The sequence below is a fragment of the Sciurus carolinensis genome, chromosome 6, assembly GCF_902686445.1.
Source record: "Sciurus carolinensis chromosome 6, mSciCar1.2, whole genome shotgun sequence".
Taxonomy (NCBI): Eukaryota; Metazoa; Chordata; class Mammalia; order Rodentia; family Sciuridae; genus Sciurus; species Sciurus carolinensis.
Window position 1 is genome coordinate 60,562,794 of NC_062218.1, and position 18,428 is coordinate 60,581,221.

The 18,428-nt window shown below is 38.5% G+C and overlaps 1 protein-coding gene across 4 annotated transcripts in view; it reads right to left on the minus strand.

The window, feature by feature from the left end:
* Arhgef28 (Rho guanine nucleotide exchange factor 28) overlaps window positions 1-18,428 on the minus strand; it is a 309,587-nt gene that overhangs the window by 162,192 nt on the left and 128,967 nt on the right. For all 4 annotated transcript variants that reach the window (XM_047556977.1, XM_047556976.1, XM_047556975.1 and 1 more), the window contains one exon: window positions 448-631. In XM_047556977.1, coding sequence (XP_047412933.1) covers window positions 448-631 — 184 coding nt within the window. The remainder of the gene's footprint in view (window positions 1-447; window positions 632-18,428) is intronic.

An 18,428-nucleotide genomic window follows, 5' to 3' on the forward strand; every position in this document is an offset into this window, starting at 1 on the left:
TAACAAAAATTTATGTTCTTTCACTGAAAATCATGGACTGGGCACTGTACTAGAAATATTCCAGTGGGTAAAACAGAAAAATCCCCAAATCCCCAAGTAATCTAGAAGGGAGACATAGGAAATAAATGGGTCATGCCTATAATTAAAATTATGCATAATACTTCAATCAAAAGAACAAAACACAAGCTGGGCATAGTGGCAAGTGCCTAGAGTCCCAGTTATCCCAGAGACTGAGGCAGAAGGATCACTTGAGCCCAGAAGTTCAAGACCAGCCTGGGCAGCACAGTGAGATCCTATCTCAAAAATAAATAGCACAGAAGGCCTCTCTGAAGAAGTGACATTGTATATCTGTATGGTATATGTGAACAGTAAAATCTCATTCCAATATTAGCTTATGGTTGGGTTATTTTTTCATAATGCTTGGTAGACGCTAGCATCTAAACTCACTTTGTGATGTCTTCCACCAGCCTGGAATGTCCACCATGTGAAGCTAAGTCCAGTGGTGTGGCACCCTCTTCATTGGGTAACGCCAAAGCCTGGACTCCCCCAGGAAGACACAGGAGAAAGTGGGAAAGCTTAGCCAGGCCCCATCTCACAGCAAGGTGTAGAAGAGACTCTCTGTGTAGAGATACTGCAGAGAAAGAAAATCATGTGACATTAACTCCTCTGTCTTCACAGTTTGTTTCATATATTTTATCAAAGAGACGATGCATTTATACATAATAAAAATGTCAGAGTTGGAAGGAACTACCAAAAGAATCCAATCCCAACACGTCACTCTATGAATATGGAGAGGTCCAGCGATTTGTCCAAGATCAGGGAGCCAGAAGATGCTGGATGCAGGTCCACTCATCACTGGAATGATGTTCCTGCCCAGTGTCTACACATTGCCACCACTGTCTCTGCACATGCAGGAAGGTCATCTAAGGAAATCAGTTCTGGAAAAGACCACCCTTTGGAAACAGATACATGTCAGTTTCCAAGGTCCCTTAAGGAGAGTCCACTACTCAGGCAGGGTAGGCTCTCAGAGGCCAAGACCATCAAGGAGCCTTTGTTTCTGCCCTTGGTCGTCAGAACTGTTTCTCCCCTGATGAAGCTACAACAGAAATGGACTTCTGTGTCCAGAAGACATGAGATTGTGGTCTTTCTCAAACCTCACAGTGGTGCTTAATCATTTATTAGCTTCCTGAGATTATGTCAATATTGCCAAAGTCACCCAGCTGTGCAGCAAGCTAGGACTGGGCCTTTCTGGATGCCCCTGGACAGAGGGCTCTTGATTAGTCTGTCTTGGTTTCACTTGAGGTGTTTGCTCCTCTGCATGTTGATTGCTTCCTGGGACTATACCACCCCACAGGTTGACAGGTTCTTGGTGTTTCTATTTCTAATACCTAGCATAGTCTGGCAAACTAGAGTCATCCTTAATTTGTGGAGTTGAATGGCAATTGGCTGTTAAAATTGCAATTATTTGTGTGTTTGGATCACCTAATTTGTATAGTTTGTATGGCTGTATTTCTCCTGTAATGGCCCAGTGCCCAGAACATGACTGGCCCATAGTAAACACTGTGTTGTAAGTAAAAGAATAAATTTGCCTATGTTAAAAAAAAAAAAAGTCACAAACTGGCTATCGTAGCATAAATCCATAATGCCAGCACTCAGAAAGCTGAGGCTGGAGGATCTCTTAAGCCCAGGAGTTTGAGACCAGCTTGGGCAATATAGGGAGATCCTATGTTAAATTAAATAAACAAATAAACAGATAAATAAAATGAAAACAAGCTAGACCCATGAACTCCCACAGGCATTGACACACCTTGAAATAAGCCTCTTTTTAACAACCTAAATATGAAATTACCAGCAAGATCCATTGCAATGAGCATATAATGAGAATGTGAGCCATATAGAACCTCCAGGCATGTTACTGACTGTGTTTGTAGCCTACGGAGAGCAAGACAAAGCTGTGTCACACCAGACTGAAAGGCCCAAGAGGTGGGGACTCTCTTTTCTCTTATGGTGTTCCCAGTCTTAGCACAGCGTCTGGGACATGGGATGTGCTCTTTATATATTGGCTTATTAGATGAATGAATAAATGACCAATAGCTCTGTCCCTAGTGAATTCCCACAAAAGTTAGCTTTTAGTATTTGACTACAGCTGCTATATGGAATATCTGTCATTCCTGGTTCTGGCTTAGATACCTCTTGAGCAAAATTTGAGAACGGAAATTATGTACTCCCACACACAACTGGGACAATGAGGATGAAACCACCTACTTCCCCACACAGCTCACTGTCCACATTAACATGATTTTGATTCCATTGTCTTCACGAATATAACTTCTCTACTCCCAGAGATTCTTGCTCAGGCAAATGACTGATAGTTCTTTACAGGAACTTCCCCCAAGACTCATCAACTCTTTAGTAAGAACCATCAACAGACAGTGTATATAAAACCAGTTCTAAACTGTATCATGATCCTTACACAAACCCTATGAGATCCCCTACTCCCTTGCCATTCCCTGCCACCACCACCTACAAGATTAAAAGATCCTCATTAAACCAAACTGCACGTTCTCAACAAATTCCAGCCCTGCCATTCTGCCCCCTCCAAGACACCGCTAAGGCCCTGTACAGAGGGGTCCCCCTCACCATGGTAGGGAATAAGCTCAGCTTTGTCTTACTAACAGGCTGTGCTGATGGTATGTAATGGGCCAGTATTCAACAGCACTCTAATTTGACACAACTAGGAGGAAATACTCCACTGCACATGAATGCCAAAGAAAACTGCTTAGTTTACATTCTTAATTGGTTTATACCACTATTGCTATTTCTATATGTAGATCAAGGAATGTATGGATTTATATTTCAAAATATGCCACCCAGTTTTCTATCATCTGTCTGACACAGAAAAGATCTCACCATTGAAATAACAAAAAAAAAGGCCAAAACATCTAAAAACAGACAAGGTAGCACACTGCTTCCAGACATTTGCTTCATGTCATCTTTACAAAACTGAAAAGGGCAGGGTTGGCTGGCTATTAAACAACTGATCTTAAACTGTTTTATCCTGTAAGTTTTGCCTATTATACTTATTTTATTAGAAAGTAGGGTTTTTATTCTTCAGAGATTCCCAGCAGGACATGTTTAACAACATTTGCATTTTTCTTCCTTTTAAAAATACACAACCAGTGTAACTCCACATCATATACAACTATAAGAATGGGACCCTAATTAGAATAAATTATACTCCATGTACACATAATATGTCAAAATATATTCTACTGTACATCAAACAACAACAAAAAAACAAAAGAATGTTCAGAGATGAAATGATAATATTATGAGATCTGTAACCTAATTAGTGGATATGGATTAGTTGGGTGGTAAATCTAGGCAGGTGGGGTGTGACTAGAGGACAGAGATCCCTGGGTGTGTGCCTTTGGCTTTTATATTTTGTGTGTGGTGAGTGGGGCCTCTGTCTCTGCTTCCTGGTTGCTGTGTTGAGCTGCTTCTTTCCACCATGATGTCCTGACTCACCTAGGGGTCCAGAGCTATGGAGTCTGCTGACTGAATTGAACCTCTGAAACTGAGCCAAAATAAACTTTTCATTCTCTAAAAAAAAGATTAAAAATAAAAAAATACCACCAGGAAGAGACTTGTTAGGATCAGGTAGTGAAACAAACACACACATGCACACAGGTACACATGTACACGCACCAGCACAAGCCAGCCTGTCAGCATGAGTTGCTACCAACCGCACTGACATGGAATTTCTAAGGCACAGATGCCTTTCTGAATCAGGTGAGAAATGTTCCATGGTTGTATAGGTTGAAATATGATCAAGGGGACACATCTAAACTCTTCATATTCCTTTTTGAAATAATAGCATTTGTAGAGGCAGACAGGGTATCAAATGTTTAGATGGTGTGCCCTGTAGTACCTGCTACACTGCTCTAAATACCCTCAAACCCAGGGTGCAGTTCACGGTGCTCAACTTGACCCATGGAGTGGTGGCACGTGCTGTTTCCTCTACCAGGAGAACCTTCTAAGCCAGTCCTGCTGCTTCCAGCTCCCTTCCTCTGTCTTCTGGTTCCATCCTCAGATCTCCAATGGGAGAGAACAGTAAACATGTGGAGTTGAACAGCTCACTGTTGACCCTCTGCATGTCTCTCTGTCTCTCCCTCTGTCTCTCTCTCTCTCACACACAGCCTCTACACTTACATGGAGGAGGAAAGACAGAGGAAGAGAGGATCTTCTGATGTTTTAAGAAAACAAAGAAGAAACTGACCTGAGTGTTGTAAGAGATAGCTGTCTTGTTCAGTACAAGAGTTCAGAGCACAGCAGAGGGCAAACAGCTTGAAACAGGAAGCATCATGACATATATAAATACTTCTGCTTGTTGGAGAGTTTCAGATTTCTTAATGACAGCCAAGAAAACAAACTGTAGAAAGGGGTTATACAATTTGGCAGAGGTGGGTGATTTAATTAAAATGGAAAAAAAAATTTACCAAATAAATATGTGTCTTCCTGTTTAGTTGGTACCAGGAGTTACTTGAACTAATGTAACCAAGGCAGAATTATTAATAATTGCTCTAAGAGCAAACATTTAAAAGTATTACTCTAACATCCTGGAAGCACAATCACTCAGACACAAAAAGGAACTGAACAGGCTGTATTATTCAATAAACCATTCCTATTACAGCACAGTAAGGGTCCATCTGTCCCAGACAAAGAAAGAAGATTAAAGAATATAGAGGATATATTTCAATAAATAAGAAGTTCAAAAAAGGAAGATGGTCATTGACTTCTTTAGCCATAAAATGAGATTGTCACAATAAAGACCCAAGTTCCTATGAGAATTTAAACGTTATCTACTTAGCCAGGCATGGTGGTGCACACCTGTAATCCCAGAGATTCTGGAAGCTGAGGCAGGAGGATCACAAGTTCAGAGTCAACCTTAGCTACTTAGAACCTATCCCAAAATAAAATTTTAAAAAATGGGGACAAGGATGTAGTTCAGTAGTAGAGCTACTCTGGGTTCAATCCCCAGTAATGCGTGCACACACACACAATGCTTTCGCTTTATGGTGAGCAAAGATTTATGAAAAGCAGCACACACCAAGGAGACTTTCAGAACATCTTAGTCACAAGAACAGGAATAGACAGTTGTTTGTTACTAAGAGAAAATGATTTTGTTTTCTTGTCAGCATTTGTACCTACACAAGACCTGACCATAGTTTCACTTGGCAGAAAATTTATCTTGGAAGATAGAAATATTAATCTCTCACTGTAAGTTCATCCATCACAATGAAGGTACAATGCTGCAGGTGATGACGGTAGAGAGGAGAATGTGCATGTGTGGTGGCAATGGGTATTCAGGAAATCTCTGTACCTTTTACATAAATTTATCATGAACTTACACCTGCTCTAAAAAATAAAACCCATTAAAAATAAAATAAAATAATTAATCAACCAAGCCCTCCAGAACTCAAAATCACTGCTTGAAATATAAATTGGTACAACTCACTCTGGAACACTCAGTGGGATCATCTAATAAATTTAAAGAACCTAGTATCTTACAGTAAATCCATTTCATAATAGTTCTATGCCTACATATAAATGCTGATGAAGAACATGCTTCATGTGCACCAGGAAACATGCATAAACATGTAAAGTGTCTGAAATTAGAAACAATCTTAATGCCCATCAGCAATACAATAAATTGCAATGTAATCAAGTATTAGTATTCTAACAATAAAAATGAATTCCAGACTAATAGAAGAAGGTAACAAATATAAGGTAGAGAGGGAAAAATTAAAGTCACAAAAGAATATAGAGGATATATTTCAATAAATAAGAAGTTCAAAAAAGTGAGAGATATGCAAATACCTATGTATATATTTAGGGAGAAAACTATAAAGAAAAGCAAAAAAGTCAGCATAACACCTCTGAGGGAGAAAGGGAGAATGTGATGGGAAAGGTGGAGGGGAAGTGGTCCTTCTGAGGTGTGCTGGTGTGTGTATGACTCTGCCTCTGGTCTCTCTCCCCTCTCCCTCTCTTCCATCTCCCTCTCTTCCATCTTCCTCTTTCTCTTTCTCAAACACACATAAATACACACACACACACACACACACACACACATACCCACACACACAGTAGGGAGGATAATGATTTTTAAAAACACTGAGGAGCTGGGATTGTAGCTCAGTGTTAGAGTGCTTGCCTAGCGTGGGTGAGGCACTGGGTTTGACTCTCAGCAACACATATATATACTCATAAATAAACACTGATGTCAGGTGTGGTGGCGCACACCTGGAATCCCAGCGGCTCAGGAGGCTGAGGCAGGAGGATTGCAAGTTCGAAATCAGCTCTGAAGATTTATTTATTAGCTAAAAAGAATGTTAGAGAACAACAATGGCAATGATTTTCTGTGATTTTTATGAGTTATCGTTCATTCACATTATTTACTGCTAAGCCAGGAAACAGTATTAAGCATTTGGCAAAATCTTAAAGCTAAAATGTGATGAGTACAATAACCTACAAGAAAATGATATTTTTAAATTGAAGTTAATTCAGAAATTCTTCTATTTTGTAGGGCTTAGTAATGTTTTAAACCTTTGAATGGAACCACTGAAATGTATTCAACACAATTTTTGGAAGATTAAAGCATAGTTTTTTAATTCATAAAAAAACTTATTAAAATAAGTTCTACTCTGATTCCCAAAGTTACATATATATTCATGGAGGTCTCAATTTATGCATCTAAGACATTCAGGAGACAAATATTGAATAGACTACATCTATGTACCAAGCTCTGTGCACCCTGACTTTGAGAAGCATACAGCCAGCTCACTTATGTTCAAAATAAAATAAATATTCAGCCAACCAAAATCATTGTCTGATGAACTTCAACTCTAGGCTTATCCACTAAGAATGTAAACAGAAATATCTGGCCTGTAAGAAAACTGATCTGCAGGTAAAATTAAGTTAACCTACATCAAGTATAATGATTTGAAAGTTTACAGTTATTTACAAAATGCCAAAAGTGACAAGCAAAATACATAAACAATGAAAGAAAAAATACTAGCACAAATTTAGATGGAATGCAGAAGAGAGAATTTGGCAAGGGCATCACACACAATCTCTTGGACATTTTCAGGATCCTTATGAGAATAAGAAAAGTGGATTACTCTTATAGCATCTTCCTTTTATGTAGTCTGCTCAGGGTTCTGGTATGTGTATACATAAATCAGTCTTCCATGCAGAAGATGGGAGGTCAGTGAATCCAGGACATAGGAATTACAAATAGAAACACATGTATTTATAAGAAAGATGGAAATAGGACATTCTAAGGAGCACAAGACCAGTATAGCAGACATAGCTGTCAAAAAGTAGAAAGAGGAGAGAAGCAAACATAATGGCATGCTTAACTTCCTGAAACTTCTTTTCTGCATCAGATGAATTTAAGACACTTAGATTATAACCATCCTTGACTGAAAAGGATCTGGGAAAACACCCATCACAGACACATGCATTCCAAAAAATTTACATTGTGATGTACAAGATTAAAATGTACAAGACTAAAATGATCTGGCATCTCCTACTTATACTTCAGTTGTGGAACTAGTACTAAATCAGTTGAAACACTAAAGTCATTATCAGAATTCCAAATGGCAACCCCTTCACATTCTGGGGTCATTTCCAGACTGAATAAAACAAAGCAAGGTGCAAGGAGTCCAGACACAATGCTGCAGAGTGCAAAAGGGAACAGATTAAAGGACTGAAAGACCTGGACCTAGGTACTTGCCGCGTTATAACTTTGGGGAGATGATTTAATTCTCAAGTTTCAAGTTGCTTGACCTGGAAGTGATATCTAAAGTGATTCCTAAAGAGGAAGTGATATCTGTTCAGCTTGCTACCCAGGAATGTTGGGGGGCTGTAATGAAAATATCATACGGAACGGGGAACTCAGGAGCCTTGAAAGCCAATGTTAGGGGAACTTAGCAGTTGTACACATCGGTCTGATCTTTTTAATACAAAAAATTTACAATAAACAGTCACTAAATAGATATGTGGTCTGTTTGAATACAGTTTTCCGCTGGTTGTCATTTAAAAGCATAATTGAAGGAAACTAGCCCCCTGTTTAGGAGGCACTATAATTGCATCCGTGTAGTATACCAGATGTGCCATTAAGACAAATGTGCTATAATCCTGTGCCTCAGGCAGTGGCCGGTCATTAGGTGTTTTAAGCAGCAATTATGCCAGACCTCCTTTTCAGTTTGGGCAATCCAATTTCTTTCATTTGTTAGTATTTCTTCAAGGCTATGATTTCAGCCACCATGTATTCGATCAACAGATATTTGATGACAGCCTACTGTGCACCAGGCAGGCACTCTTCTGGTCTTCTCTTACACCACAGGTGAGCTGCAGTTCTCAGATGCCTTCCCCATTGACCCTCCAGAGAGCCTTGTTTTGTTTGGGAGATAAATGAAAAAACCCTACAGTTACACTGTATTACTGACAAGCAGAAAAAGTGTGGCCTCATCACGTCTTGCAACTGGTCTGTTGACATCTGCAGAGCTAGCTGGAATTCAAGAAGAACCAGGAAACTGGTCACTGATCTACAGCTGAACCAGGTCCACTCACTGCCCTGCCGCTGGATGCCACAGCCTCATGTCTTATTATACTTTAGATATGAGGTGTGTCTCAAAAGCTCATGTGTGAGATTATGCTAGAACATTCAGAGGTGAAATCATCAGATTATGAGAGTTATAACCTACTCAGTGAATTAATCCACTGATAGGGATTAACGGGGTGGTAACACTAGGTAGATAGGATATGACTGAGGAGGTGGGTCAAAGGGGGCATGACTTTGGGGGTTTATATTTTGGCCCTGGTAAGTGGAGCAGTGGAGCTCTCTCTCTCTCTCTCTCTCTCTCTCTCCCCCCCCTGCCTCTTTCTCTCCCCCAAACTGCTTTCCTCCTGCACACACTTTGCTATGATGTTCTGCCTCACCTCAGGCCCAGAGCAATGAGGCCACGACCTATGAACTGAGACCTCTGAAACCATGAGCCCCAAATAAACTTTTATTCCTCTGAGATAATTCTTATCAGGTCTTTTGGTCACAGAGGCAAAAAAGCTGACTAAAATGTGTCCAAATTCCCAGACTAAGATATCAAACTCTTTGGGTATGAACTACGGCCTCACTGGGAGATTTGTGCCCTCCTTCAGCATTGGAGCACAATCAGCAAAGAGTATTCTGGTGAGAGGGGAAGAAGGTAAGAAGGATCAACCACACAGAAAACCAGTATAAAAGGAGCTGCTTACCCAATCAGTGTGAGGCTGGGGAGATTGGGGAAAAAGGTAACCAAAAATCTAGATGCATGAATGAAAGCAAAGCAATGAACTACCACAACCACAGTTATTTCATGCTTACCAGGTGCCAATAACTATGGTATGATTATACATTCCTTGTTTCTGTAGAGAGTTCACATTTATTCAATGTTTCCTATACATTCTCTCATTTAATCCTGACAGTCATTCCATGATGTATGTTCCTTAATCATCCTCATTTTATAGGAGCAGAAACTGAGGCTTGACACAATCATGCAATTGTCCAAACTCATTCATAATAAATGGAGCTTCAGGGATTTGCACCCATACTTTTCTACCTCCAAAACTCAAGTTCTTAACTATTATGCCTCCTCTTATGCAAAGGCTGGCTTGAGTAAGCCTCAAAGTCAGTGTACTTGTCAAAGAAAACATATATTAAAGCCAACAGTAGCAAAAAGTCAAAACTATAAAAAAGATTTAAAGTTTTGAAAGGAAACCTAAGAGAGTCATATTATAAGAATTGGAAAACACCTTTTTTAAAAAATCAGGGATCAATTCATTTAATACCACACGCATTCATATCTCCTGCTATAAGTTGCAGATGGGAAGGTGGAGAAAAATCTATTCAAGAATTAAAAGCTCTAAATAGATTTTAAAAGAGGACAAGAAAAGACAGAGTGTTAATAAAGCAACCCATTGAGAGGGATGGGGGATAAGCAAAAGGAAAGTGAGCTGCGTCAATCACGAGGATCCAGGTGCGGACCTTTCTCCAGTGTTGGCCTGATGTGTTTCTCTCTCTCTCTCTCTCTCTCTCTCTCTCTCTCTCAAAACCAGCAAAATAAAAACAAGCACAGGTACAGGGAGGGAAGGGACAGCAGGTCTGTAGGAACAGAGAGAGGGATTACAGAAGATAAATTTTTTATTTTTACAGACTGCATTTGATTCATCGTACACAAATGGGGTACATCATTTCATTTCTATGGTTGTGCACGATGTAGATTCACACCATTCGTGAAATCATACATGTACATAGGGTGTCGATGTCTGTCTCATTCCACCATCTTTCATACCCCCACTCCCTTCTTGAAATTTCTATCTACACAGCTTCACGCCCACACCAAGACTTGCAGTTAAGAGTCAACACAAGGCCTTATAAGGTCACCAGAGTCAAGTAAAGGGGGCCTGGCAGCAGAGCACACTGCCCTTACTCTAGGAGTCCATGCCGCTTCCGGTTCTGGCACTACCCTTCTCCCAGGCCTCTCCCACTCATCTTCAACCGCAGGCCTTTTACCTCCAGGGATTGGTCATTTTAAAAAACATGCGTCATATGCATTTTAAATGAAATAGCACAACTGCCAACATCCAAATCCCATTAAGAAATCTATGAAAACGGCAAAACTCTTAACTTTTTCCTTCCAGATAAGTACTGGCAGATCCCTTAGCTGCTGTCACTTTCAAATTCCATTTCAGCCTCCCGTGTGCCATCAAAAGCCGCCGTGTGCATCCTGCCATGCTTGAAGGGCTCCCAGAGGAGAGCAGGCAGGGATGGGGCACAGCTGGCCAGAGGAGCTTCAAAATTTCCCTGGCTCAGAGTCCTTTGGGAATCACAATAGGGTGGAGTGTTTAAAAATAAAAGCTTCCATTTACATTCTTTTTCCTTGAAAATTATCATTGAAGGAGAAAAAGTGACCTGAATACAATCCCTATGTTCTATTTCCTAGATGTGAGAGTAAATGTATAATTCTCTATTCCAGTCGAAGGGCTATTATTGCCAGACAAAAGTAGGAAGCTTATTTTTTTATTTGTTTTGATTAATTATACATGACAGTAGAATGCACTTTGATACATCATATATAATGGAGTATAATTTCTTATTCTTCTGATTATACATGCTGTAGAATCACACTGGTCATATAGTTCTATATATACATGGGGTAATAATGTCTGTTTCACTCTACTATGCTTCCTATCCTCCCTTCACTTCCCTCTACCTAACCTAAAGTAACTCTGTTCTTCCCTAGCCCCTGCCCCCATTTTGAATTAGCAACCACATATCAGAAAAAACATTCGGCTTTTGATTTTTTGGGTTTGGCTTATTTCACTTAGCATGATATTCTCCAACTCCATCCATTTACCAGCAAATGCTGTAATTTCAATATTCTTTAAGGCTGAATAATATTCCATTGTTTATATAAACCACGTTTTTTTAATCCATTCATCTGTTGAAGGGCACCCAGGTTAGTTCCATAGTTTACCTATTGTGAATCAGGCTGCTATAAACATTGATGTGGCAGCATCACTGTAATAGGCTGATTTTAGTCCTTTGGGTATAAACGAAGAAGTGGGACAGCTGGGTCAAATGGTGGTTCCATTCCAAGTTAGAGATTGTGAAAAAAAAAAAGCAGAAATCTTCAAAATGCAGGAATCAATAGACCACTAGGAAGCTTATTTTTTTAAGGAAGAGTTTATGCTGCTGCTGCTTTTTTAAAATACTGTGTCTTCGAGAAAGTGTTCAATAAGAGTACTGACATAAGCTGAAAAATAAATCCAATATATTTTAAGGGAGCAAAAATCCTGTTTCTGAGGAATTTAAGTTTAATTACATTCTTCACTGCCAGAAATCCTATTCCTTAAAAATTAAAAGCTTGGCCTGGCGTGGTGGCGCACACCTGCCATCTCAGTGGCTCTGGAGGCTGAGGCAGGAGGATCACGAGTTCAAAGTCAGTCTCAGCAACTTAGGGAGAACCTAAGTAACTCAGTGAGACTCTGTCCCTAAATAAAGTACAAAAACGGGCCGGAGATATGGCTCAGTGGTTAAGCACACCTGGATTCACTCCCCAGTAGCAAAAAAAAAAAAAAAAAGAAATTAAAAGCTAAAGAGTCAAAGAAAACATTTTTAAATTAAGGATTTTAAATGTCACAAATGACATACATACACATAGCTAAGTATTGTGAAATAATTTTATTAGTTTACCATGGGATCTATTCCAAAACCATTCTCCCCACCATCAATATTCACCCCAGGAAGAAACTATCAGTTTAATATGTCAGAAAAGTTGTGGATGTATTTGTCCTAGTAGGTACTATCAGAAGTGACAGAAGGCCAGAAAGCGATATTGAATGTGCACACAATTGCTTACAAAAATGTAACGGTTTCCAAGAGAAACACACACACCTTGGAATTTGTTGTTACCCATTATGCATTAATTTCAAAACTGAAAAGCTGAAAACATGTATTTTGAAATAAGTTTGTCTTTTATGGGTTTCCTACCCACTGGTGTTCCAGCTGATGTCATTTTAAATTTGCCGTCCAGTATAAAGCTTTGGGGCAGAAAAACAAAGCTGACCTGTCACGTTGTCTGCCAGCCAGCAAGCAAGGCTCATGACTCAACGCGCCCTTCCCTGGTCCATGAGATTTAGAAAAGAGGGAAGAGGGGCCTGTCTATGTGTCTGCTCCTCAGCCTCCCTCTATTTTCTTTCCATATCAGCCACCAGCAGGTTATATTCAGGAATAAAAACACAAACCCTGCTCCATCTCTAGTGTTAAACAAATCTGGCTTCTTACTGGCTACAGATCTCTTTTCTTTATTCCAAGAAAGAGAAACACATACTCCCATCTGTCAAACTCTGCTGGACCCCCACATTCCCTTTCTCGTGGTCTCTAGGAGGAAGGTAATTGTTTTGATCAGCTTAAAGCAAGATGTAGATGTCACATAAAACTGGTCAATCCCCCTAAGTCTTTCATAATGAACTGCTAATTCTCATTTAGTGGCTTTTCCTGCAGATAATAAACAACATTAAAATTGCTCTTTGAATTCCCCACGGGAACACTAAACAATCAAGGTACATCCTAACAGTTGTTGAATAACTCTCACTCTTAGAAATTTTCTTCTGAAGTCCTTCTGACTCTGCGTTTCTTTCCTTTTCTCCTCTCATGAGTTGTGAAGCATAGAAAGGCAAACACTGTTCTTCAAAGGGTGCTAATTATAAAGACCCAAAGCATCGTGCCAGCTGTCTTCTTCATAAGAGCATCACACTATGCTACTCACACCGTACACTACACCTGCAGTCCATGACAAGGATTTCTGTTTTTTCTTTAAGCACCTGTTCATTATGCTGCAACTAGTTTTCACACAAACAGACACTACTTGGACTTCTTCTTACAACATGTGTTCCGCCACTAATGAATCATTTCTATAATTTCTAGATTCAAGTTAAATTATCATGGTGTTATCTGCAAGTTCTGGAGCATGCTCTTCATCTGATCTTTGGAATAATTAACAATTAAAATATTAAATTCTCTAAGCCTCACAGGGCACAGTGGTGCACACCTGTAATCCCAGGGGTTTGAAGTCTGAGGCAAGAGGATCTCGAGTTCAAAGCCAGACTCAGACTCAGCAATTTAGCAAAACCCTAAGCAACTTAGCAAGACTCTGTGGCTCAGGGATTAAGTGCCCTTGGGTTCAATCTCCAGTACAAAAAAAAAGAAAAATTCTCTAAGGTCATCCTACCAATTCTACCAACTGGTCCTCTTTGCGTACAGTTCTCCAATCAAACATCCAGAAAAAAAGAAGCCAGTTCCCTAAATACATCAGCTGTGTTTAAGACCAAGATAGCTCTGTTAAAAGGTTGCAAAGGCTCAACTGCCTTACCCTCAAAATTCCTTTCATGCACAGAATCACTTATAAAGGCAGGAAGAAAGTTGAATTCTTTAAGCTCAATAAAGTAATCTGACATATAAAACTTTGTTTTATTTAAAGATTTTAATATTTTTCACTGAGGACTCAATTCCTGGCATCACCTTTACAAAATCAAACTTTGTTATGTGTTTTGGTTGGTATAACCAAAAATCACACGTGCTTCATAACACAAGAAGACCTATATGGAGACCTTTGATCACAAGAACTACTTCCACCTAGTCAACTGCAGAAGTCCAAATTCATTTTCAAAATTAAAATCTACTCTGGAAAAAATCTTGAATTTGCTGTACACGAGTTTATAAGTATAAATACATGTGACTTTTTTATATGCCTTTTTTTTTTTTTTTTAAAGAAATGGTCTTTTTTTTTTTTTTTAACTCTTTAATCAGAAACCACAGCCAGGACAAGCTCTACCTCTCCCTAGGCTATGAGAGAAGTTACTAAGTTCATGGGGTAATGCCATCAGCCCTGAGGTGGCATGTGCCCCCTGGGTCCTCTGCCCTGCCAGCAACTCCATCCCACGCCCCTGGGAAGGCCATGCAGGCTCCTGGAAGCACAAGTACAGAGAAATCGCGTGATTGAACAGGAAGGGAAGATGACTTTCAACTCCAAAGTCATCTAAGTATCAACATGTGAAACGTTATAATACTTAATCCCAGTTAACCTAATTGTCAACATTATGCCAATCTCTGAGAAAAGGTTTCTGTCCAAAGAGAAGAAAAGAACCCCAAACAAAAATAGATAAATTGTGAAATTTCATGGGGTAATTATATTACTTCTCAACATTTTACTATAATTGACGACCTCTGAGACCCTGCAAAATTTCTGTCATGAAAACTATTGCACAGAAGGAATGGGCTTAATTTTATGAAACAGAAATCCAGTTTTATGGATGGCCTAAAATTAAATAAAACCTGGGATATTTCCTTCCCTCGTAGGCATAATGAAGTTGCCTTATGACTAATGACGGGTAAAATGCAGGCCAAGAGGAGGCTCTGCTTTTCTTTATGGGACACAATGCTCCACTCAGACTCTGGCCCTTCTCCAGGATCCTGGGTCTTCCCAATAACGCTCAATGATTAAAAAAGAAAAAGAAACAAGAGATTTATCCTAAAAAGGCAAGGGAATTGCAGTAATGTTTCACAGTAAGATTTTAATCAAACTCATAAGAGTTTATCTCATAAAAGAGACAGAATCATTATCAAAATTAATTCATACACGTCCAGTAATATCTATTTATACCTAAGGAAATCATAAATGAACAACACGAATAATTTTATAAGAGTGAATAGTGAAGATTTCAAATTGTTTTTGGATAAGTGAATAGTATGGCTAAAATGATTACTGAATAGTATGACGATTTTTCAGAAAATTGAAATAGAACTACCATAGGATCTAGCAATCCCACTACTGGGTATATATCCAAGGGAAATGAAATCACTACACCAAAGAGGCATCTGCACCCCCACGTTCACTGCAGCACTATTCACGACAGCCAAGAATTGAGTAATCCTAGTACCCATCCACTGATGAATGGGAAAAGAAAATGTGATACCTATACACAATGGAATACTATTCAACCATAAAAAAGAATGAAATCCTGCCCTTTACAGCAACATAAATGGACTAGAGATCATTATGTTAAATGAAATAAGCCAGGCACAGAAAGACAAATACCATATGATCTCATTCACTTGTGGAATCTAAGAACATTGATCTCATAGAAGTTGAGAGTAGACTGGGGGCTACCAGAGGACACAAGGAGGAGAAATAGTTGATTAATGGGTACTAAGTTATAGAGAGATAGAAGCAAGAAGGTCTGGTGTGCTGATATACAGTGGTGACTGTAGATAACAGTAACATCCTGTGTGCTTCAAAAAGCTAGATGAAAGGATATTTTTATGAAGAAGAAATGATATTTGAGGAAATAAATATGTTTAACCCAACTTAAATATATGCAATATATGTGTACATCAAAACATTACATGGTACTCCATTAATATGTACAATTTTGTTTCTTTGTATCAGTTAAAAATAAATTGAAAATAGTTTATTTTTTATTTTTTTTTACAGACTACATTTTGATTCACTGTACACAAATGGGGTACATCTTTTCGTTTCTATGGTTGTGCACAATGTAGATTCATACCATTTGAGTAATCATACATGTATATAAAAGGTAATGATGTCTGTCTCATTCCACCATTTTTCATACCCCACCTCCTCACTCTCATTTCCTTCTATGTAATCTAAAGTTCCTCCATTCTTCTCTCACCTCCCAACTCCCTACCCCTATTATATATCATCATCCACTTATCAGAGAAAACTTTGGCCTTTGGTTTTTTGGGATTGGCTTATTTCACTTAGCATGATATTCTCCAATTCCATCCATTTATCTGAAAATGACATAATATTATTCTTCTTTATGGCTGAATAATATTCCATAATGTATGTATATACCACAGTTTCTTTATCCATTCATCTGTTGAAGGGCATCTAGTTTGGTTCCACAATCTACCTACTGTGAATTGAGCTACTATAAAAATTGATGTGCCTGCATTTCTGCAGTCTGCTGATTTTAAGTCCTTTGGGTATAAACCAAGGAGTGGGAAAACTGGGTCAAAAGGTGGGTCCATTCCAAGTTTTCTGAGGAGTCTCCACACTGCTTTCCAGAGTGGCTGCACCAATTTGCAACTCCACTAGCAATATAAAAGTGTGCCTTTTTCCCCACATCAACATCAACATCTATTATTGTTTGTGTTCTTGATAATAGCCATTCTAATTGGAGTAAGATGAAATCTTAGAGTTGTTCTAATTTGCATTTCTCTAATTACTAGAGATGTTGAACACTTTTTCATTATATTTAATAATTGCCTGTATATCTTCTTCTGTAAAGTGTCTGTCCCTAATGAACATAGATGCAAAAATCCTTAACAAAATTCTGGCAAATTGCATATAAAAACATATTAAAAAGATAGTGCACAATGATCAAGTGGGGTTTATCCCTGGGATGCAAGGTTGGTTCAATATTCGAAAATCAATAAATGTAATTCATCACATCAATAGACTTAAAGTTAAGAATCATATGATTATTTCAATAGATGCTGAGAAAGCTTTTGATAAAATATAGCATCCCTTCATGCTTAAAACACTAGAAAAAATAGAGATAGTAAGAACATACCTCAACATTGTAAAGGCTGTCAATGCTAAGCCCACGGCCAACATCAATCTAAATGGAGAAAAACTGAAAGCATTCCCTCTAAAAACTAAAACAAGGCAGGGATGCCCTCTTTTACCACTTCTATTCAACATTGTTCTTGAAACACTAGCCAAAGTAATTAGACAAACCAAAGAAATTAAAGGGATACATATAGGAAAAGAAGAATTCAAGCTGTAACTATTTGCCAATGACATGATTCTATATTTAGAGGATCCAAAAAACTCCACTAGAAAACTTATAGAACTAATAAATGAATTCAGCAAAGTAGCGGGATATAAAATCAATACACATAAATCTAATGCATTTCTATTCATAAGTGATGAACCTCTGAAAGAGAAATTAGGAAAACCACTCCATTCACAATAGCCTCAAAAAAAAAAAAAATACCTGGGAATCAATCTAACAAAAGAAGTGAAAGACCTCTACAATGAGAACTACAGAACACTAAAGAAAGAAATTAAAGAAAACCTTAGAAGATGGAAAGATCTCCCATGTTCTTGGATAGGCAAAATTAATATTGTCAAAATGGCCATACTACCAAAAGTGCTATACAGATTCAATGCAATTCCAATAAATATCTCAATGATGTTCCTCATAAAAATAAAGGAAGAAATAATGAAATTCATCTGGAAGAATAAGAGACCGAATATCCAAAACAATCCTGAGCAGGAAAAGTGAAGCAGGAGGTATCACAATACCAGATCTTAGAGTATACCACAGAGCAATAGATTTTTTAAAAAGAAACGATTACTAGGAAAGAAGCAGTTTTCCACGTCTGAAGTCATTGCCACTATCAACTCCAGCAGACCCCATTCCTCAGTTTATTTCTTACTTCATTATTATAATTTATCTACTTCAAAGACAAACAAATCTAATAAAATACATGTGTTGGGGGGAAAAATATCTGAGTATGTAAAAGATCCTAAACTGCTTTGATTAAAACTCTAAATTAAACAGTTGAAAATGATAAAGAACAAATACAAAATAGTTCAAATTTAGTACTACCCTACCAACTGGATTTGAATAGACACATCCCCTTAGTCATGTCCATCATAAAAAGTTAACACAACCCAGCTACTACAGGGCATCCGTATTAGGCCTTCACCAAGTGTTCTTGTTGATTCCCAACTATAAAACAAGTAACTTATGTTCAAAGCAACAAAACCTCTGGGTCCCCCACTCAC